Source organism: Capricornis sumatraensis, chromosome 17, assembly GCF_032405125.1.
Source record: "Capricornis sumatraensis isolate serow.1 chromosome 17, serow.2, whole genome shotgun sequence".
Taxonomy (NCBI): Eukaryota; Metazoa; Chordata; class Mammalia; order Artiodactyla; family Bovidae; genus Capricornis; species Capricornis sumatraensis.
The window spans coordinates 55,174,754-55,197,829 of NC_091085.1; the positions used below are offsets into that span (position 1 = coordinate 55,174,754).

General features: G+C 48.0%; 1 protein-coding gene across 1 annotated transcript in view; it reads left to right on the plus strand.

The window, feature by feature from the left end:
* SLC15A4 (solute carrier family 15 member 4) overlaps positions 1–22,609 on the plus strand; it is a 29,024-nt gene extending 6,415 nt beyond the window's left edge. The window contains exons 2-8 of the mRNA XM_068990030.1: positions 1,779–2,074; positions 6,241–6,409; positions 6,831–6,908; positions 7,571–7,739; positions 16,133–16,288; positions 17,401–17,559; positions 21,595–22,609. Coding sequence (XP_068846131.1) covers positions 1,779–2,074; positions 6,241–6,409; positions 6,831–6,908; positions 7,571–7,739; positions 16,133–16,288; positions 17,401–17,559; positions 21,595–21,743 — 1,176 coding nt within the window. The 3' untranslated portion in view covers positions 21,744–22,609. The remainder of the gene's footprint in view (positions 1–1,778; positions 2,075–6,240; positions 6,410–6,830; positions 6,909–7,570; positions 7,740–16,132; positions 16,289–17,400; positions 17,560–21,594) is intronic.
* Positions 22,610–23,076: the final 467 nt, after the last annotated feature.

A 23,076-nucleotide genomic window follows, 5' to 3' on the forward strand; every position in this document is an offset into this window, starting at 1 on the left:
TAAGACATCCTCCATACAAATCATTTATTCACTCATTAGTCTTGCCATCATTTCTTGGATCTCTGTTCATTTCTGACGTGGAAGGGAGTCAAGTTTAAGCTCATTCTGATGACGTGAGGTTTGTTTAAAAACTCAGATTTTCAGTTTTAGACGGTGATTACCAGATAATTTCTTCACGCATATTAACTTTTACCATGTTGCTGTTTAGTCATTAAGTTGTATCTGACTCTTTTGCGACCCCATAGCATATTTAATCATGTTGGATTAAAATTTTTTGGAGGGGCACATGATTCTGATTTTGTATTTACACCTGTACTTTGATCTTAAAAAATAGAAGTTAAAATGTCATATCATATAATATGGCTGCTAAAAAGATGGTTTTTGTGCATTATAACTGGTTGTTTAGGCCCCCGATGAGAACCTCCTTTCTTACTTAGAAGAGATTACTCTGTGGATCAGAATTCAGATCTGTTACCGGACCAGAAATTGTCCAACCTTTTCATAACCTGTAATGTAAGGACAAGACAACAAGAGGTTCCCGAGACAGTAACACCCGGCAGTCTTTGTACACAATCCAGCATCAGCCTTTAAACCAGGAGGTTTGTTTAAACGTCTTATGAGATGGAACTGGCTAGCAATGACTGGCTCAAGCACATTCTTGGGGTGTCACGTAGATGTGAAAAGCTATCTTCAGGGAGGGATGTTACAGGGTGCCCGTGCCCACGCAGACTGTCTTGTCCGCACCAGGACAGGCTCCCACTGGGTAGGTCTTGAGGAAAGTGCTTGTGTAACCTGGCACCTGTTTGTCTATGTTCAGGAAGTCAGTGATCTTTGAACCTTTAAGGAATCCTGTTCTTATCAGAACTTCTCTTGATTTCCCGAGAGGCTTCCTGGTCTGAAAACAGCACGTGGTTTTAGTTGCACTCTCTAATTTTCCTCTGGTTCCAGATGTATCAAGCCTTGGAGCTATATGGCTTTGAGTAGAAGTTCTCTGGAAAGTTGTTTAAAACGCAGACTCCTGGGCCCCAACCCGAGAGATGATGAGTGGCCGGTCCTGGATAATAATAGGTCCTGTGAATCGGCATTTTTAAGGAGCATTCGTGGCATTCCCAAAGCATGTGGTCCCTGGGAGCTACTTTGAGAAATGCTCTAAGATTTAAGTATATTTAACAAATCTGTAATAATTGAAAGTATAAAACACATTTTTTGTCAAGAGACCCTTGAGCTTACCTGTAAACACCATTTGATTGTGGTGCTGTTTTTCCCTTTTTTTTTTGGCCGTGGCTTGTGGGATCTTAGTTCCCCAAAGAGGAATTGAACCTGGGGCCCAGAAGTGAAAGCACCAGGTCCTAACCACTGGTCTGCCAGGGAATTCCCATGTGCTGCATTTCTTAAAGACTATGATGACAACAGTAATTGATAGAAAGCTGTATCAATTTATCATACTATTTTATATATACGTGTAAAGTGGTTTTCCCATGTAACGCTAATGGTAAAGAATCTTCTGCCAGTGCAGGAGATGCAAGAGACCTGGGTTCGATCCCTGGGTTGGGAAGATCCCCTGGGGGAGGAAATGGCAACCGACTCCAGTATTGTCTGGAGAATGCCATGGACAAGGGAGCCTGGCAGGCTACAGTTGATGGGGTCACAAAGAATGACATGACCGAGCACACACACACACACATACATAAAACAACTTATATAAAAACATAATATATGTTTTTCATCCTTAAAGGTGATCACACGGGTTTAAGTCTTTTTCTTCCCTGCTATTTTAGGTTAAAGATCGGGGTCCAGAAGCCACGCGAAGATTTTTTAATTGGTTTTATTGGAGCATTAATCTGGGAGCGATCGTCTCGCTGGGGGGCATTGCCTACATCCAGCAGAACGTGAGTTTTGTCACCGGCTATGCCATCCCTGCTGTCTGCATCGGTGTTGCTTTCGCGGTCTTCCTGTGCGGCCAGACCTTCTTCATCACCAAGCCGCCCGACGGCAGTGCCTTCACCGACATGTTCAGGATACTGGTGTATTCCTGCCGCCCCCAGAAGCGCATCAGGGAGGCCAGTCCTAGCGGGTGAGCGGCTTTATTCTCATCACAGACGGTTCCACGTGACTTATTAACCACTCTAAAATTAAAGTGCTCGCTTCTGTCTGTCCTGTGCTCACCGTTGGGAGGGCCATGGGGCTGGAGTTGAAATGTCCCACAGCAGCGCCAGGAGTGTGAGGTGTCCCATCTCCATCTTAAAGATGAGCCAGCGGCCTCCCTCTTTCCCCAGCTTGGCGCTTTTTCATTTCTAACCTGCACTTTGACCCTCCACTTACTGCTGATGTAGACGGAGGCCCACGCCTGCTTAGCTGTGTAAAGAGGATAAAGACAGAGGCTTGCCGAGGGCATCGAAGAGACAGTGTTAAACTTAATACATTTCTCTTTATTTTATTTTATTTTTTTCAATGTTCCAACAAAACTTTATTTATGAACACTGAAATCTGAATTTTAGAAGGCCTGGACAGCCCTTTGGCTCAGAAACCGAGCAGTTGCTTAGTTTGTAGGTGTAGATGCATGTGGTGCTCCATAAGCAGTGAGCCGCTGCCTCCCACTTCAGGGCCAGCAGCTGAGCAGGTCAGCGTGGGCCATCCTCCAGTGGTCATGTCAGCCGCTCTCTGAGGACAGGATAGCAGAATTAAGATGCTGGTAGGGTAAGGCATCGTCCCGTTAACACGGGACTTCCCAGGTGGAGTACTGTCTGCCCACGACCTGAGGTTTTAAAGCCATAAGTCCCGGGTCCCAGGGAATCCCGGGCAAGCTCTGGCGGAAGTTCGGTCACCCTAGTTGCAGAGTAATGAAGAAAAGTCCAGAACTTAGCTCACAAAAAGCCCTCAGAAATTTTTGGTGTTACTTTTGACGTGTAAATTAACGTGTATTAAAAGACTTGCCTTTTAACTGTACTATTCTGGGAATTATGACATTTATTCTGTCAGGTAACTACAGTCAGAACGTAGAATGTCCATCACCCCAGAAAAGTCCTCAGGACCATTTGGAGCTGAGCCTCTCAGGGAGGATTTTGATCAAGACGAGCATTGAGATGGGTGCTCAGTCCCTGAGTTGGAGAGGGACTGCTCAGCCCTGGGGAGCCTCCTGCCCCTCCACCAGGAGGGCCCATGTTGCAAGAATGTTCTGCAGACTGACCCGCGTCTGTCTGCCTCCTCGTGGCTTGTCTGCCTGTATCCTGTTTATGTCCTTGGAGCCATCACAGATGTCTCATGTTCTTCCCACGTGGTGGATCTGAAGCTGTACCAAAACAGCTCCCACAGCCCTGCCCCTTCACTCCAGGCTCAACGCCTCTGGTTGCTTTAGCTGTCCCCGGGTAGGCCTCCGCAGACTCATTCAGTGTCGCGTTCAGACTCAATTCAGAGCAGCTGATGGTGGGACCACACTGAAGAATTTTTAACGATTGAAGCCCTGCTGCCTCTGCAGCCGGCAGTAGTGCTTTACTGGGGCCTCATTTTAATTCAGCAAAAGCATGATTTCAGATCCCAGATGTTTGGCCTATAGATTAAATACCCACTAGAAAAATGTATCATTAAAGTTTCAGAGTGTCTTTCTGGATGATACCTGGTACACCTGTGTAAGAGGACACTGTTGCTTTGTGGACATGTGGGTTTTGATGCACAAATGGCGGGGTAAAGACTACTGGGACTTGGGAATCTGTTTTCCCTTTATGTTGGTTTTTGATGTCTTCCTTGGCACAATTCAAAGAGGACCAGCTTGTAGAGAAGATGATGGTCTGACAAATTCTCTTGACTGTACTCTCCTTATGCATGGGATGGGGCTGTCTGATCTTGGGCAGGTCAATGACCTTGCAGAGCCTTCTTTTCCTTCTTGTGCAGTTGGAGAGGTCCCCTCTCACAGGATCATTGTGAGGCCTTGTAAGCTGATAAGAGGCCAGTCAGTGGTGACTAATTGATGAGGATGCTTTTGCAGAATGTCGCTCTAGAAGCGAAGGAAGCACAGCGTCACCCAGCATTCCCTTATTTATGGGGCCGGTTCCATCTGGCCCAATTCCAGTTTCTTTCTGCTCTAAGTGGTCTCTGTTTTGTTTTTTTTTGAGGGCGGGGGGGGGTCTCTGTTTTGAAGATGTTTTAATGCTGTTTTAGACATGAAATCCATGCCTGCCAGTTCAGTTCATTGGTGAGTGGAAACAGTGCCACACCTTTGTGAGAGACTTCGCCTCTGTTAGTTGAGGATCTGAGAGCTGACAGCCCCACCTCCCACCCCTCCTCCCGGGAGAGGGTGCACAGCTGCACACACAGCCTCGGGCGGGGGTCTCAGGGAGCACTTGTCTGTGTGCCTTGCCGTTGGTGACTTGTGGCTCCATGTTGGACCCTTGTATGTTACAGAATAATAACACTAACAATGTGTGTGCCCTGGGCAAAGTTTTAGATGTGTAGTGACTTAAAATAGTTTTTAAAATACTTTAATGATATGAAAACGTAAGCATTATAGCCAGCAACCTGTGTGCATGACTCTGTGAAGTGAATTTGCTGTTTGACATTTGAATGTTATTTAGAGAAGCGTCGGCAGTATGATGTAGTAATCAGTGATAGAATCTATATTAGGTTTATAGGTACTTTACGCCTTTGGCCAAAAAAAGGAGAAGCTATGAATTTTTTCAAATAAAAGTATGAATAATAATATGTTTGGAATTTAGTGTTTTCACATTAAGTGTATTTTTCTAAGTATTTTTCCGCACCGGACTCAGCTCCATAAGGACAAGAGATGTATCTTTTTTTTTATTTATGTGTGTTTCCTCAGGACTCAGAAACAGAATGAGGCATATAGTAGGTGCTCAGTAAATGTCTGTTGCATTTACTTTTTCTGTCCAAAACTTGGTTTAAATTTTATAGTTTTCAATTTTTCCGTGCTCAGAAAGTTCAGATTTAAAATGTCAGTGTTAAAAGACAAAAATTATTCACAGTAGTTGGTGACTCAGTCAAATGGGTCGGGAGTTTATAAACTAGAAAGCTGACAGCTCCCATTTATATCCAAGTCCCAGAATTGCAAGCATTCTTAATGGTAATTTATTTCTGGTTTTAGAGAAGGGTGTGCAATTAAAACTTTTTTTTTTTTTCCTATTTTACCACAAAGGGCCTTAGAGCCTGTTTCTCAGTTAAGAGTGTTTTGGGTTGGGTACCTCTGAGACCTGGGACCTGTGCATGTTACAAATAGTGTAGTAAGGCAGGCCAGGGTGAGCAAGTGGGCAGGGCTGCCAGCACCGGAGCCAGGACCGGAAGGCCTCCTGGTACCAGAGCCAGCCGAGAGCTCTGGACTGTGACCGGCGGGCCAGAGCATGGAGGGGAGGCCTGAGGGGGCAAGCAGAGGGACAGGTGGCTGTACAGTGATTGGGACCTCAGGTTCTACAGCCAGGACCGCCTGGGGTCAGATCCCGGCCGCGTTCCCTGGCTGTGTTGCCCTGGGCACATTTCTTACCCTCTCTGTGCCCTGACTTCCTCCTCCTTGCGGCGGGGGGAGGGGGATGCTAGTATGAGTGTCCTGGTCCCTGATAGGGTGGTGATCAGGGCTCGCCAGTGGGCACTCTGTCATCTTCCCCCAGGTGACACCGTCAGGTTATCACCAGGAGCATCACCCACTCCCCGTCTCGGCTTTGCCTTAAGAGAAGAGCTGATGTCTTCTCTGCTGTAACAGAGCCCTCCCTCCCAGTCACACCAGTGTGACTGCAATACAGTAAAGCAGCTCGGTTTTGTAAGAGTTTTGTGTTGGTCATCGAGTCTTGACATCTGATAAATAGCCTAATTTAAGGCCCAAACAATCGGGACAGTCGTCTTTTCAAATGCTCACCCGGTGATGTAGCTGATGTAGGTGTCACCAGCTTCAGATGAAGCTGCAGGCTTCCTCCACACCACAGGACCAGTGGCCAGTGTGACAAAGCTGGGGATGAGGTCGGCCACCTTCCAGACAGCGCTGGGTGATCCCACCGTGATGGCGGCCAGCATCGCACTCTGGCTAGGAAGCGCTTCCATCTGCTGATTCCAGACGTCTCCCTGTTTTGAGGAGTAATCTGGGTGGCCACATTGGGTGGGCAATGATTAGTAGGTAACGGAAGGGGCTTTGAGCAGATTCAGTGCAGCAAGCTCATTTCCTATCCCCAAACCTAATTTGTTACCAAATAACTGATTTCTGGGGGTGGAAGAAAACTAATTCCTTCATTTTATTTCCCAAAGTGAAGGCATTGGAGTCTTTCAGCAATCTTCTAAACACAGTCTGTTTGATTCATGTAAGATGTCTCGAGGAGGGCCATTCCCGGAAGATAAAGTGGAAGATGTGAAAGCTCTTGTCAAGATTGTCCCCGTTTTCTTGGCTTTGATACCTTACTGGACAGTGTATTTTCAAGTGAGTCTTATATTCAGGTTTCATTTCCTCTCTTCCCCCCACCGTGAACACTGCCCCGGCACTCAGGTGCCTGGGTTCCCTGCTTTCCTTGCCATAAGTCTCCAGGATCTTGGAATCTTGATGTTAGTTATGGACTCATTTTTGTGGACTTAAATGTTTTGAAAACCTTTTTAAAAATGAAGCTAAGAATGGGCATACCTCTGTTTTTCCAGGCCCCACCTTTTAATTTCTCAGTGGGGTAGTCGTTACTTCTCTTTTAAAGTTCACCTCCAGACAACTTCTATGGTGGCCAAGAGATTGACCTGCCCGTTTGCCAACCTGACCTTTGCGAGTCTCATCACAGAGTACTCTGGGGGCGGGGCGGCTCGCTGCAGGCCTGTGACAGCCGTGCACGTGTAATGACACTGCTTTTTACACCCAGATGCAGACGACGTATGTTTTACAGAGTCTTCATTTGAAGATTCCAGAAATTTCCAGTATTACAACCAATCCTCACACGGTGAGAACAATTGAAATGATGTGAAAATTGTCATTGGGGGTTTACGTGACAGAATTTCTTCTGCCAGTCACAGATACTTTGTAAATGATATAGGTAGCTTGAACTAAACATGTTCCTATTGCAATGGAATTTTTGCTCACTTCTGAAACTGTCTTTCCATTGGTTATGTCCTTTACTAGATTAAACTGACTTTGTGGTGGTTATTTAGTCATGAAATCGTGTCCGACTCTTGCGACCCCATGGACTGTAGCTTGCCAGGCTCTTTCCAGGCAAGAACACGGGAGTGGGTTGCAGTTTCCTTCTCCAGGGGATCATCTAGATCCAGGGATTGAACCTGCGTTTCCTGCTTGGCAGGCAGATTGTTTACCACTGAGCCACCTGGGAAGCCCAAACTAAGTTGCTACTGTCAGTTAAACATGAATATTTGACCTGTTTCTTCTTCCCCCCAGAAAGCATAGAAAACCCAAATCACGTCCCTTTAGAAATGAAAGCCTTTCTTCAGATCCAGTGTCTTGAGACAGACTATTTTCCTAGGAGGTCATACTTGTACAAATGAGCTGTTTTTGAAATAAGCTTTTCCCATTTAGACGTTAGTTGTCAAGTAAGCAGCTGCTGACACCGCAGGAAAATAAGCCCGTGTCTTCTGCATCTCCAAATTCTAGTTTCCGGCAGCCTGGCTGACCATGTTTGATGCTGTGCTCATCCTCCTGTTAATTCCCCTGAAAGATAAACTAGTCGATCCCATCTTGAAACGAAACGGCCTGCTCCCATCATCCTTGAAAAGGATCGCCGTGGGGATGTTCTTCGTGATGTGCTCAGCCTTCGCCGCAGGTGAGAAGCCAGCTCCGTTTCTGCTCCTACCTGCTTCCCGTTGTGGGTGATTCAGAATATGGTAGTCACTCATGTGTTCTTTAGGAAGCGTGTACATATAAGGATTATTTTATTAAACTGGAGTAGTATATGAAGTTTAAGATTTTTTCTCTAAGGATTTGCTCTTCTACGTTTTTTAAAATATGTATTTTATTTATTTGGCTGTGGAAGCTTTTTGGTTGTGGTAAGTGAACTCTTAGTTCCAGCATGGGTTTCTAGTTACCTGCTGCTGCTGCTAAGTCACTTCAGTCGTGTCCGACTCTGTGTGACCCCATAGACGGCAGCCCACCAGGCTCCCCCGTCCCTGGGATTCTCCAGGCAAGGACACTGGAGTGGGTTGCCATTTCCTTCTCCAATGCATGAAAGTGAAAAGTGAAAGGGAAGTCGCTCAGTCGTGTCCAACTCTTTGCGACCCCATGGACCGCAGCCTACCAGGCTCCTCTGTCTGTGGGATTTTCCAGGCAAGAGTACTGGAGTGGGGTACCATCACCTTCTCTACTAGTTACCTGACTAGGGATCAAACCCAGGCCTCCTGTATTGGGAACCTGGAGTCTTAGCCACCTGACCACCAACGAGTCCTAATATTTTTTCCCTGAAGAATTTTAACCAGTGAAATGCTCTGGAAGATGACTTTTGGGTTGAGTCAAGGGAGACTTATTGTCTCTTACTGATTTCGATTTTAGACCACTTGTAATTGCTAGATAGAGGAAATTTTATAAATTAAAGATGTTAAATCATCCTCAGACCTGTGATTCTTAACGTCAGGTCCATTAATCAGTGTCATATGCCCTGAACCCTTTGCACTTTTATGTAAAATTTCATGTGCGTTTTTCTGGAGAGAAAGTTTTGTTATTTTTTAAAAATCAAATACAGGTTTGGAACCAGCCTCCATCCCCCAGGGGAAAAAAAAAGGCTGTTAAGAACTAATGCTCAGGTATTCTAACATCTACTGGGGGCTCGGTTCTGAGTTCATAATTCTTAGATTCTGAAGTATAAGCTGAATTATCTTGTGCCAATAAGGCTGAAGTGTTTCTGACTTTCTTACCTTGCTTTGGCACTCTTCCTTCATTAATATTTGAAAATTATTGAACCGTAAAATAGCTTAGTTATATAACAAGACAAGAAAAGCTGATATTCCTGAATCACCTATATATCATCTCCGTTATGAGGAATTTAATGTTAAGCACTGCTGAGATGGAATTTAATATTCTCTGACAAGGCTTCACCGCAGCCTCCATTGGCTGTCGCCCAGGTGAACATACTGATATAGTACTTAACAGATTTACGGAAATGAATCTCTAGGCTTAAGAAATCTATATTCTAGACGCTGGGACATCATAGGGACAATTACATTTCTTTCTTAATGAAATAGGTGATTAAAGGGAGGTCGTCTCTGGATGAAGTTCCTGCCGTGTGCTGGCCATGTGACCTGTTTCCCTTCCAGTTCTGTGCACGTGGGCAAATAAGCCTGAGCAAACAAGAGCTGGGTCACAGCAGGGCTCTGGTGGCAGGTTTCCTGACGCGGAATCGGCGATGGGCGAGGCGCCCTGGAGCAGAGCAGTTGTGCTGGCAGGGCGGGGGGTGGAGTTGCAACTTCAGCCTCAGCACCTCTGCTCTTTCTGGGTGGGAGAGCCCCCCCTCTACCCCAGCCAGCCAGTCGCACCCCACGGATAGCTATCCTTGTCAGCTGCCTGTGGGAAAGGAGAGATTGCTGGTTTCCCAAGCATCATCTAGCAGACTCTGGGTTTGGTTCCTTTAATACACCGTCTTCTCTTTCAGTTTCATTTATGGCTGAATAGCTTCTTGGGCCCTGAGAACCCTGGGGTCATCCCTCCTGGTGGTTTCTGTGCCTGTTTCTGTAGGAAGTGACGGCAGACAGGAGTCTGTTGAGCGGGTCCAGTTGGGCAGGCAGCACTGCCGTTTCTTTCTTCCTTTTTTTCTTCTCTCTTTCTGTCTTTCTGATCTTCAGTTGTGGCATGTGGGATCTAGTTCCCCAACCAGGGGTCGAACCTGGGCCCCCTGTGTTGGGAGTGCAGAGTCTCAGCCACTGGATCGCAGGGAGCCCCAGTGCTGCCTTTTAAAAGCACAAGCAGTGCCAGCAGCTCACTTCCTGCTCAGCAGGACTGGGCTGCCATCAGGTGGCTGCGGGCACCTGTGGGGAGGCAGGTGCTCTGCACCTGTGTGACCGCGGCCGCTCTGAATGTCAGCATCCAGATCACTTGCTTAGCCACGGAAAATGCCTCCAGTGCTGACAGTCTTAAAGAGGCTTTCTTTGCTGAGTGACCGGATACTAGGAAGGAACTTAACCATCACTGATTCACAGAGTTTAAATGTCTTATAACTTGACTTAGGCACAGTTTATTAAATTTAATGTAAGCAGTGACTGGTGTTTCATGCCATTTCATTTCCAGCTCTAGTGAATATTATTTAACTGGGGCATTAATGAACTTTGAATGGAAACCAGAAATTGTAACAGCAGACTAACATTTTAATAGAAAAGAGATGATTTTGCCTTTTAACTTGCTACGTTCATCCATAATAAATCAGAATCTTCTGTTTAGTGCCATCCCTGCTGGAAACAGGTCTTTATCTTTAAAGTTTCTCAGGTGAGAACCAGGCACACCCAACAGGTTTTCTTCCATTCTGCTTGAGGAAAAAAGAAGTGTGCTTTCCCCGTCAAAATTGTATGTGTTCTTAACTTACTAATAGATGCTAACATAAAGAAGAAAATAAAGATCAGCTGTAATTTCCCCAGAGATGCTCACTGCTGTGATGGTGCATGTCTGTCTGACTTTGTGTATCTGCAGAAATGAAATCCTGTTGTGTACAGTGATTTGAGCCTGATTTAAAAATTAAACCTAAGAAACCCTTAAAGGTATAAAGAAACACTTGTTAACTGTAGGCAGGTTAAAACAAAGAATCCACCAAATACAGATGAGCATCTCCCCTCATTGCTCTCCTCCTTCCTCGGTCTCTGTGTCTGTCTCAACACACACAGAGATTTAAGCACTTATAATTCCACCCAAGGCTATCTTCTACTATCAGTTTGCAAGTGCATGAGAAAAATTATATATGATGTGATGTGTGTGTATTTCCTTTGTCACCCGCTGTTAAAAAAAAAAAAAACTAAAGCATCCTTCCATGTCAAACATTCACCTGCAGTCCTTTGTTGTTGGTTATTTAGGATTCTAGTTCTCACTGTTACCATCATGCATCTGTGTGTGCTAAGTCGCTTCAGTCATGTCTGACTCTCTGCAACCCCGTGGATGTACCCAGGCTCCTCTGTCCTTGGGATTCTCCAGGCAAGAATCCTGGAGTGGGTTGCCATGCCCAGTGAAGTTACTTTGCTTCTCGAATCCCCCCCAAGGAAGTCCTACTCCCTCCATTTATCCCAGACTTTGACGGAATGCCTTCAGCTGCTCACTGTTCGCAGTTCACTCTCACCTCTTAGTTTGAAATAGGTGTTTATGATGATGTTAACTATCTAAACTTTATTTCAAGTTTACTGAGTATTTTTGGCAGAAATGAATGTTGAGTTTTTCTCAGATATCTTACGTTGGTTTTCAGGAGGATGACATGCCCTCCCCTCTCCACCTTTGGCAGCTCATGTTTTTATTTATTTTAACCTCTGGTGTTTAACTGTTGAAATAAATAAACCCTCTTTGTTAAAAGGGTTGACCCTGATGGTCTGATTGGAATCTGCTGCCGTTTTGCTGAGTGACTACACATCTCTGTCTAACCAACAGCATTCTGGTTTGGTGTCTGGATTGCACAGCTTCATTAAAGGGTTGGTAAATGCCCTGTTTCTGGAGGCGGGGTGTGTTTAACAGGATGAGAAATTTCTTTCTGTTTCCAGGAAGTTCCAAGTCTTTACCTAGAAAATTACAAGGGTGCATCACTTCTCTGAAAGGAAATATGATCATTTTTCCACCTTTTTCTCAGTTTTGTACAGATGTTGTTTTTTGCTGAATCACTTAAGCTTTTTATTTTTTAGTGTCCTTAGAATATAATTTATTGAGTTAGAGAAATTGAGAGGAGATAAAAATGGTCACTTAAATAAATCTGTTGCGTTTCCTTCCTCTTTTCCAGTTTCACTTTTTTATGTGTTCTCTTTTATTAGATTGCCCCAAACTGTATTTTACAATTTTTCCTTAGCTGTATCTCTTGAATTTATCATTTGATTATTGTTGTTTTTCAGTGAATAATTAAGATATTAACTTTTATTACCTTCAGTGTGTCTTGTTGGTTTCTTTTTCTCATCACTTGAGTTAAAATTCTTCACTTCTGTTTGTTCGTTCCTGCTTAACAGTAAAGACCATGTTATTCTTTTAATTGGCCTGTTACTGCCTTTCTGTCAAGGTCTCTTGCACTTTGGTTTGTTGTAATGGTTTCTATTTTTTTCCCCGGGAGAATATTGAAACTGTGGTTTTTATTTTCTTCTTGATCCAGGAGTACTTTTAAAGAACTTTTTTCAATTCATAATAATTGATGCTGTTGTTTGTCCATTTGCTACCGAGAAGGCTTTAGTTGAGGAGTTGAGCGAGATCGTGCCTTTATGATTCCTGTATCATGCATTTCAAGGCTTCCTTTTTGGCCAGTATTCCTTTCTAAAAGTGTTTGTGGGGTGCTGCACAGGATGGTAGGGTAGCTGCATGCTGTCAGCTGTGGTAGTTCAGATCCTGTGTGCAGGAGCCCTGGAGTCCAGTGCTGCCTGGGGTGACGGGGATGACGTGTGTCCAGGGATGCGACGGTCTGTGCAGGCTCCGGTGAATGGGAAGCACTGTCCAGTCCAGGGGACAGTGTCCTTAGAGAGATACTGTTCTCTCTTAGGCAGCATGAGTCTGTTAGAACTAAGCCCCGAGGAGGCACAGATGTTAGTGTCGCTAAAGTTCAGGACATGGGTCTACCCTGGGTCTCCTCCAGTTAGCAACACGTCACCAAACAAAGCTGTATCTTTCCATCTGCTTGCTCTGACGAGGACCAGCAGGCCTGGTGTACATCAGATTCTCACTGCATTTCTAGCACGTGCTACGTGCTAAGTCATTTCAGTCGTGTCCAACTCTTTGTGACCCTATGGACCATAGCCAGGCTCCTCTGTCCATGGGATTCTTCAGGCAAGAATACTGGAGTGGGATGCCGTTTCCTCCTCCAGGGGATCTCCCGACCCAGGGATTGAATCTGCGTCTCCTGTGTCTCCTGCATTGGCAAGCGGGCTATTTACCACTAGCGCTACTTGGGAAGCCAAGACAAAGCCTCATCCTTTCCGTCCACGTGCTCTGATGACCAGCAGGCCTGGTGTGCCTCAGATTCTCGCTGCACTTCTAGCCTGTGATGGTGTTTTACTCATAAAGGTTTATGAGGGAGTGGCACCGTGTGGGGAGGCCCAGTGAAAGCCCAGTCAACGCCCCTGGTCGGTGTTCTTGCTGCGTGTTTCGCTCTGCCTCGTCGTGAGTGTAGATGAGCTGGCAGCAGGGAGCAGCAGGCGCAGGGTCGAGGGGGCACAGAGGGCCTTTGCTGACCCTCGGTGTATTTTCCTGATGCCTCCTTCCTGCCCTTGTGTTGCCGTTGTCCCGTCTCCCTCCAGGTGACTGCCCGCCCCTCCTCTTATCCTACCTTTGCGGCTGCCACACTTCATTTCCTTCTCACCCACAGTGTTGGGTTTTCTTTTGTGTTTGGCCTGATGTAAGTTTGCGTTGTTAATTGAAGAATTTGCCCCTCTTCCTTCTGTCTTGGTTCTCCCAGCTTCTGTCTTTATACTGGTTTGTACGCACGCTTCTTGTCTCTTCCGTCACTAGTTCTGCAGCCTCTCAGGGACAGGCCTGCCCAGACCCCGCAGGACCGCCGTTGTCCGAGGACCGCTCTGGTTCTCTGTCAGCCTCTCTCAGGACCCTGCTCCTTCCTCTGTTCTCTGTAGTGTCAGCCGTGTGCTCCACACCTCCCCATCCTTCCTCCGGTCCCACCAAAGAGGCGCTCTGTTGATTTCTCATGTTCTTGTCTCAGGGCTTGGTCCTGGTTTGTTTATGTCCCCCTTGCCATTGCCCCTTGATTTCTGTTACCTTTTCACCCTCAGCCTTCACAAGAGTCTGCGTTTTCCTAACTGATGAGACCACCGCAGATTCTGTCCTACGGCTTAAAAATTCCTGTTCTTTGCCAGCTTGCCAGAAGTCAATGATATCTTTTCTCTTCCTGGTACTAAACCCGTATATGGTTCCCACCAGTGACACCCCGCCATAAACACGCACACTTGGTGTCTTCATGCTCCCTTGCCTTTCCTCTGAAGGGCAAGAGATTATCCAGCTTCAGTATTTATTCTCCTAAACCAGGCTGAGTGAATTCTTCCCTCTCTCTGTACTTAAATCTAACCCTTCCAAGCTAGAGGGTTGGTGGCCCGTGCAGTGCAGTGATCTTCCAGTCTGAGGGCGGTGGCCCAGGGCCGGCTGGACCTCGGCTGACCCAGGGGAAGCCTGTAGCACCTGGCGTCTGAAGGTGCTCCAACCAGGGTAACACTGCGGGCCCAGTGGTGCTGCCCGCTGCCCAGCAAAGCTGCTGTTTTGGGGCAAGGCCCTTAATGCCGCCACCAGTTTCCTGAGATAACTGCTGGGCTGAGCCTCATATTCCCGTTTCCAGAGCAGCAGACGCTTTGCAGACCTGGTCTGCTCCTGTTTCTCAGTCACAGGACAGTTGTGAGGGCTGAGGTCTGCCTCTGTCACCCACTATCAGGGAGGAGACGCGGGCTTTCCACGTGGAAATGAGCTAGGAGGCCTCACCTTCTCTTGGGCCTTTGATGTGTTTTCTCTTTGGATATTTGAGATGTGGTGTGGGGGGCAGATTCTTTCACTCTGTCCGTCAAATCCTGGTCCTTTTTCATGCTCAGATCTTAAAAGGGATATATATATATATATATATATATTTGTTGTTTAGTGTCTCAGTCATGTCTGACCCTTTTGTAACCCCGTAGACTGTAGCCCACCAGGCTCCTTGTTCATGGGATTTCCCAGCCAAGAATACTGGAGGGGGTGGCCATTTCCTTCTAGAAGGGATCCTCCCGACCCAGGGATCGAACCCACATCTCCTGCATCGACAGGAGGATTCCTTACCTCTGAGCCACCACGGAAGCCCCTTATGTATGTATATTCCATTATTCCTCTACCCAGACTCCTGTCCTTCCTCATACTGTTTTAAACATATAATTATTACGTATACATTAGCTATGAGAGTCCATTATTTCATTTGCAACTAGAATTCCTTAAAAACATCTTTACTCTAAGAACTTGGTCCTATGGGTTGTTGTTTTAAACTTCATTTCGATCTTTTTTTTTTTTTTTTTGCAGAGTAGCTATTTCTGATCTTGCTTATTTTCCTGTGTCCGTCTGTCCCACCTGACAGACGACTGATAGTCCAGGGAGTCCTGGCTGCTGCTGAGGGCAGGAGGCCACTGGTGGGGGGCGAGGCCCAGTGTGCAGCCATCCTCCTTATCCCTGGTTGGGGTTCCCATCTTTTCCGTGATCCCAGGATCAACCAGTCTGAAAATACCTACGGTACAGTGAGATACCTGGGGAGACCACCAACTTTACGTAACTTTTATTACAGTGTGTTGTTATCATTGTTCTGTTTTATTCTTAGTTACTGTTGTTAATCTCTTACTGTGCCGGATTTATAAATTTTATCAGAGGTTTGTGTGGGCAGGGAAAAAATAGTGTATATATATATGTATATATATATGTATATATGTAGGATGTGGAACTGTTCTCGGTTTCAGGCGTCCACTGGGGTCTTGGAACGTATCCCCCACAGATAAGGGGGGACTACTGTAGTTTGTTGATAAGGTTGAGCCCGTCTAATGGGGAAATTGGCATTAGTAGTGGTAGTGGTAGTCGTTGTAGTCAGGATAATCAGTCAGTGAATCAGCATAAATATGTTACTTTGAAGGGAAAAGCATCTCCAGATTTATTACCTTCTGGTAAGTAAATAGCATGATTAATCTTTTTATTGCAGTACTGTGTAGCTTTCTCTCGCTCCTCTTTTTGAAGGAAGCAAAAGGCGTTTAGGTGAGCGATCCAGAGCTTTGAGGATTGTGTTAAGCACGCTGAACGCTGGTTTTATAAGGCACTGCAGAACACCCATGTGAGATATGGATGACATGACCTCTGGTTTTCAGTGACCTACTTAAGAAGCTGAAAGGGGGAAAGGGTAATTCCTGAGCTTGGGTGCTTGGGGGGATATGTGTCATCTGGTGTTAACCTTTCATGCGCTTCTCAGAATCATCGACAGGCATCTTGTCCCAAGGATCTGGTTTTTCAGTTTAATTACAAATGTTAGTGAATAAATACTCATAAGCTACTTATGAATTGTAGGGATTTTGGAAAGCAAGAGGCTGGACCTCGTGAAGGAGAAGACCATCAACCAGACCATCGGAAACGTCGTGTACTACGCCGCGGACTTGCCCATCTGGTGGCAGGTCCCGCAGTACGTGCTAATTGGCGTCAGTGAAATATTCGCCAGCATCGCAGGTGAGGTTTCCTCCTGTTGGGGGCATCTGTGTCCAGTCCCCTCACTGCATGAGTAAGGCCGTGCTGTTTCCTCCCTTGTTAGGCTGCGTCGAGATGGAACCGCAGAGTGCTTGGGGGGTGTTGGTGGGCAGGTGTGGTTTAGAATGGGAATCGGTGAGGAAAGGGTGACGTTATGGCTGAGGTTCCCCTTTCTTGATGTAAAAGTAGGATTCCCACAACATCAACGTGAAAATCACCTGCTGCAGCACGTCCACAGGAGACAGGAAAGGAGAAGGACGAGCCCCGTTCCGGTGCGGGGAGGGCGGGGGGTTTGGCTGCCTGGCCTGGCACTGGCTCCCCAGCCCTGCAGTCCCGCGGCTGCGGCCAGGCCTCGGGTCCCTTGCTGCCGGGCTAGCGGTATCTGCCTTTAGATGTGTCAGGGAGAAACCTCATTTATAGAGCGTGTTCTCACAGGCCTCTCTTCCCTATTGCTGAGATCCTGTGGTGGCATGTGGACAAGTGAGTTCTGTGCAGGCCTGTTTCCCGCTTCCTGGAGTGAGGGAAGGAGGAAATGAGTGATAACCAGAGCCAGCCGGGCTGTGGGCAGTGGTTTTCTCCTCTCTGCCCCTCCCCCTGTGCTCACGTGGAATTGGCTCATGAACTTGGGAGGGAATAGATCAAAGAGGGTGGCCCTTCTTTTAGAGCCCAGCGCACATCTCCGTGTCTGGTTATCACAGCAAGAACTGGGTTATAGATGCGCCTGCCAAAACCGTTCTCAAGCACTTTGCCTTTCAGGTAGAATTCCTGAGTAGATTTCCCCATTTTAGTGTCAGTGGTTCATTTGCAAACTCACATCAATTAAGAATATAGGAAATTTGGCTTCTTCAACTTCTTTCCATGAGGGACAGGAAATTCCAAGAGCTGTCAAGTCAAATGCTGCCCTCTGATGTGAGGGTGGGGGTGACCACCACCTCTTGGGGTTTCCAGGGGCTGTGGTGGGACACGAGCAGCCAGCTGGGGGCTGTCTCAGGGCAGGGAGGGGCTGTGCCCAGAGTCCCAGGTCCCCAAGGGCCGCAGTGCGGAGGCAGCGCTGTGTCCTCTTCAGAAACAACCTTCATCCTCCACCCCCTCAGGCCTGGAATTTGCATACTCGGCTGCCCCCAAGTCCATGCAGAGCGCCATCATGGGCTTGTTCTTCTTCTTCTCTGGCGTCGGATCCTTCGTGGGCTCAGGACTGTTGGCGTTGGTGTCTCTGAAGGCCATCGGGTGGATGAGCAGCCACACGGACTTCGGTAAGGACCACCCCACCCCTGCCCACCGCATCATCAATGACCAGTATCCAGAGCCCCAGCCCTTGGGTCATGTGGGGCAGCTGGGACCGGATGTGATCAGTGTCTGGGCTGGGCCAGGAGCCCCCACCCTGCTCCCCGAGCTGCATCAGACCTCACCCTGTTTACCCATGTCACGCGCTATCTCCCTGAGGCAGGTGAGCCTCTCCTGCCCAGGTCAGCCTTGGCCACACCCGCCACCAGCGGCCAAGTGGCCCCTGTTGTTCCCACATCTGTGATGGGCGGACCGCCTTCTTTCTCTACCGTCAGGTCCAGCATTGTCTTTATTTCATTAGGAGGCAACTAAAATCTGTATCACAAATTTCCCTTCATTTATCTTAGTTTTGTATTTTCTTTCCCTGACAGTACCTTTTAATTCCTTGCGGTTAAAATAAAGATAGACAATAAGTTGCCTTTTTAAAAACAAATATGACTCGTGATCAATCATAATGGAGTTTTACAGCCATTGCCAGTAGGTGGCATCTTGAGCAAAATCACTGGCGAGAGATGAGAGCTCTGCTGTTTGCAGATTGATGTCGCCTGTAACGGACCCAGAGATGGAGGCGTCTTTCTTCTTTATATGTTTCACCAGTAAAAACCACCATTGCTTTTGGTTGCTTTTCCTTGTGTAGTTGTGTGGTATTTGCTGTCCCCTGGTTTTAGGTTCTAAATCCCTTTGGAAACCTGATGCAAGCCTAGAGACTTCTCCAGAAATGGCAGAATTCCAAAAGCCCTCCCATGATTCAGTTAAAATTCCTGTCCTGAGGTGAGGGTTTAGGCCCGAGAAGCCCTGATGTAACAGAAACCAGAGCCCCCAGCAGCGCCTGGGCGCCATGGGTGATGTGGTCAAGCTGTGAGCACCAGGGCTATGGGGAGTGGGCAGGCCCAGCCTGGTTGTGGTGAGGAGGGGCTGCCCCCCTCCTGGAGGGTAAGGTTCAGTTACACAGGGGTTCTGAGAGTTCTCCTGGGTTCTTGGTGTCACAGAGCAGACCTCCTTCAGAGATTTGTTACAGAGATCAAACCTCTGTAGTTCTTCAGATGTAGATGCTGTTTCTTAGTTTCTGTTTCATTTTTAAATGCATCATAGATTGGTTGGCTTTGGTTATCCTTGTTGCCTTCCAGTGATTTAATCCCCCCACTACTAATTTAATAACTTGTGGTTTGTCTGTCATTCATCCTTTCCTTCTGACAGGTAATTTTAATACTTGAAGCTGTGAGGGTCACCTCCAGCACTGATGCACACAGGTACCGGCGCTGGACCTGGGTCCTGTGTGTTGATGTTATTTCTACGAGAGGGAGGCGCCGGGTCGTGTGTCCTGGATCGCCTGCCCTGTCTAGGAGCGCAGGTGGTCTCCCCTGTTCCCCTCGAGTGCAGAGAGCTTGCGCCCCTTCTGCCTGGAGCCCCGGGAGCTGGGTGCAATGACGGTGACGCAGGAGGGCATGGCAGGGCTCCCTCTCGGTTAGGGGCAGGGCCGCTGGGGCGGGGATGGGGGACAGGATGGGCCCGGGGCACTCCACTCCCACCCCCAAGCCGTGCCAGATTCTTCTAGAGGAGGAGCAGCAGGCCAGCTTCTCTACGCCCCTGCTCCTCCCTGCTCCGCCAGGGCTCAGGTGGCGGTGGGAGCTGACTCAGTGCTTCCCGACTGATGTGTGGATCACTTCCTGTCGGGTCCCTGGGCTGTGGCCTGAGTTTCTCTTCACTGTGTCCCGCTCTCCCCGTCCTCTGCCTGGCCTGCTTGTCCTTGCTGTGTTTAGATTGGGAAGCACATCTGTGCTGTGAGGGGCTCTGGCACAGCTCGGTGTGCTCTTCATCCCGACCCAAGTGCAGGACGGTTAGAAGCCTTCCTCCTGTCCTTGCTGCGTTAAGCCCCCAGGCCCTGGCAGGATGAATTGCTGTGATGTCAGCCCACTGAGTCCTGTGGCCTCCCAGTCCTCTCCCGCGGCTGCCGTCTTTCACTCAGTGCTGAGTTCTCCAAGTCGTCCCCAGTAACCGGTTCTTTTGTTATTTCTGCGGAGTATCTGTTGTACAAATAAGTCACAGTTCATTTATCTACTGTGCTGTGCATGGGTGTTGCGGGTGGCGCCCGTTGGAGGCTGTCATGAATAGAGCAGCTGGGAATGCTTTCGTGCATGTGTTTGGTGACACGTGAGCCTGTTCCTTGGGGCCCAGCAGTCTATCTTATCAAATAAAGAACACCCAGAGTTTACCACCTTCGTATGCAGTTACCTTCTGTCTGAGAAGAGGCCCAAGAAAGCAAAGGCTGATTGTGATAGCTTTTAGGTGGTGGACCCAGTTCTGAACACCCTTCCTAGCCCAGGCTGAGACTCGCCCTGACAGCGAAAACGCCGTGTACAGTCCGCTCGGCTTGCCGGCTTTCAGCTTTGCTAGTTTTAATCGCCTGTGTCATTTGGGGAGATGAATGTTTCAGGGTTGGCACTTTGGCACCACCCACCAGTGCCATGGTGAGCGCGGGCACACCAGGCTCCAGGAGCGGGGGTCTCTGTCCAGGGTGGAGCCCCGCAGGCAGTGAGGACCTAACCACGGCTTTTAAGTATCTGTTGAATAAATGGCACAGTCTAGTAGAAATTCTAGGTATTACTGGATTTCCTCCCAAAGCAGTAAACATAGCAAATCGTTGTCTTCTACAACCTGAGTGAGAATTCTTTAAAAACACATGTATTATATCTGTTCGTTCATTCTGTTTAATGAGAGCAGTGTCGAACGTCTAATTTTAATGAGTGTATGTTCAGACAGAAAAAGGAAGTTCCAGAATAACCCAGCCTGAAGGAGACCATCAGAGGGAAGGAAGTCTGGTGTTCTAAGTAAGCTAAGTGGAAGTGCTTGTGAAGCCTGTCGGAGAGAACCGCGGCTTTCCTTCCGAGGTGCCAGCTTCCTCTGGACATGTTGCTGATGGCCGTGTCTCCCCGGCCCTCTGCTTGACCATGTGTCAGGCCCTTTTCAGTTGGTGACAAGCAGTGTAAGCGGTAGGCCACCTGTGGCCTGTGGGGACAGCCGTCTGCAGGGAGCTGGGGTGACGTGGTCCCTCACCCACAGCCCTGCGTCTCCACGCCAAGGGGCCGTGGTGGGTGGTGCTGTGAAACCTCAGTTCTCTCTGGTGTGCAGACCTGGTACCCCAGACCTCCGTGAAGACTGAGGCTCCTCACGGGTACTGCTGAGGAGGCGGCCTCAGGCCCTGGGCGCTGTAACAGGCCCTGGGTGCTTCTCACGGCAGCGCTGTTCCTGCCTGGGGGCAGGGTAGGGGGTTGGCCACCATGTTTTCACATCTTACAAATGAGGAGACTGGGCCCAGAGACCACGACACTGGGTTTGAGCCTGGTTGGTTGAGCTCTGAGGTCCATGATCTTAACCTCTGCCTCCTCAGGGTTTATCAGGAATTAAATGGAACCTTGCACATAGGATGCCTGCGTGGTGCTCGGGCATTCAGTATGTCAGCTCTTTGGCAACCTGAAGTTTTTAAGGAGAAATTTTAAAAGCAGACTTGGGTCTCCCCGTAGCGTGTGGCTTGTGTGTTCAGCCACCTGCCCTGGCCTGTGAAGGGTACACTGGAGTGTGTCTAATGTCAGGTGACAACGCAGGAGTGCAGGGGTCCAGGACTCCTATGAGACGTGATGTCCAGGCTGGGTCCTGGCCCGCCGTGTGGTCTTGATAAATGTACAGACTCTGGACCCAGGACACCAAGACCCTCCGCTTCTGGAGCGGACTTGGGGACAGTTGGGCTCCTTGTCTGTAGAGCAAGAGAGGCTGGTGACAGGGCCCCGGCCTGGAGCTGGTGTTGACGTCGGCTAGCTTCACGGTGGCTCTGGGAGCAAAGCACTTGTGTACTTCAAATTAGGGGTAGGGTATTCCTTTTTCTTCCTTTTTGTTTTAATGACAACATTAAAAGTCACCCTGACCTTGGTAGGAACTAAGTTAAAAGAAAGAAAATCTTGTAAACTTTCTTTCTAAACTCTGTTTCTTTTTCCTTTCCTTCTCTCCAGGCAACATCAACGGCTGCTATTTGAACTATTACTTTTTCCTTCTGGCGGCCATTCAAGGGGCCACCCTCCTGCTTTTCCTTATTGTTTCCGTGAGATACGACCGTCAGCGGTCAAGAGCGAACGGCACGCCCGCCAGCAGGAGGACCTGACCCTCCCGCGCCCCTGTCGGGTCTGATGGACGGACGGATCCGGGGGAAGGGGCTGCGGGGGCTCGGAGAGTGGATGGCTGACTTTCCTGAGACTCGGTGTGACAGTGGGATTGGTCTCTTCTCTTACGGTGACCTAGGTGAGTGCCTTCCTGCGGTTCATCTCCTGCTGCCCAGGCCTTCCTGGAGCAGATGCACAGGCTGCCGCAGGCTTCTCGCCACCGAAGACCCCGGCTCACCCTGCAGCTAGTCTCCTCTGGCAGACACCCGCAGACAGTGACACCGAGTCTCCGGAGACGACACCTATGCGGGTTGGCATCCCAGTATTTTAAACAAGTATCTCATCTCCTTCCCGTAAAACTGCGCTCACCTTCTTCTTTCTTGATGAATAGACACCTGTTTCCATTGAAGAACAGGAGGATTTGTTAAGAAATGAAAGGGTGGTCAAGTGCCGCGAAGTTTTATAGAGAAGTCCTGCTCATGGTTTCTCTCCTAAGCCGCAAATCTTGCCAACACCAAGTTCCTCGGTACAGGCCGGCAGTGAATGCATTTTATCTGCTGCTGCAAATAGTGCTAACATTTTAAACCGTTGAGATTGCTTTCCTATTGTTTCCTTAAGAACATGATGTTGTACTAAGAACTGTTTAAGACCGTGTGTTCATCTCAACCTGTGAAGCAGCCTGACATGTGTTTTAAAACCTCGCCTAGTCAATGCTCGTGTACGATTTCACTGTGGTACCACTGAGTCTGAAGACCCGCTTGAAGGGGGAGGGACCCTCCCTGAAGAGCACTGGCGCAATCAGGGGCGGTTGGCAGTGTTCACTGTGAACCTGAACTGTTGACAGTCGCAGGCTCTGGGCGGCGGGGGTGTTACATGATGGGGGGTTTCTCGTTTTGTCTAATAAACTCTTCTTCATTTGTTGCTGTGCTTTTGGTATAACTTTATTATAAAAAACACCTTGATTTTGAGACCCACTGACTGCTTCTCTCTGTGCTCTGCCCACCATCGTCATGTATGTGCGTTTTCTGTGTGGACTTCATGTGAATTCCTCAGCTGTCACGTAGACCGTGTGAGGGATCTGCCGGCAGGAACTGGTGAAAAGTCTCAATAAAATGCCTCCTCCTGATGCAACTCTTGACTTTCTAGGAGAGTATACTTGGCCTGCTCTGTACTAAAATACAATTTTATATTATGTATGTTGTTTGGAGGACAAAAAAGCAAACACCTTATTCATCTGGGTGTGTGTTTGTGTTAAATAAGGGTTGGAAAGCCCTGCTCTAGGAAATAAATACATCATCCTCCAGGAGTATAGTTTCAGCCCTCAGGATCTATTAC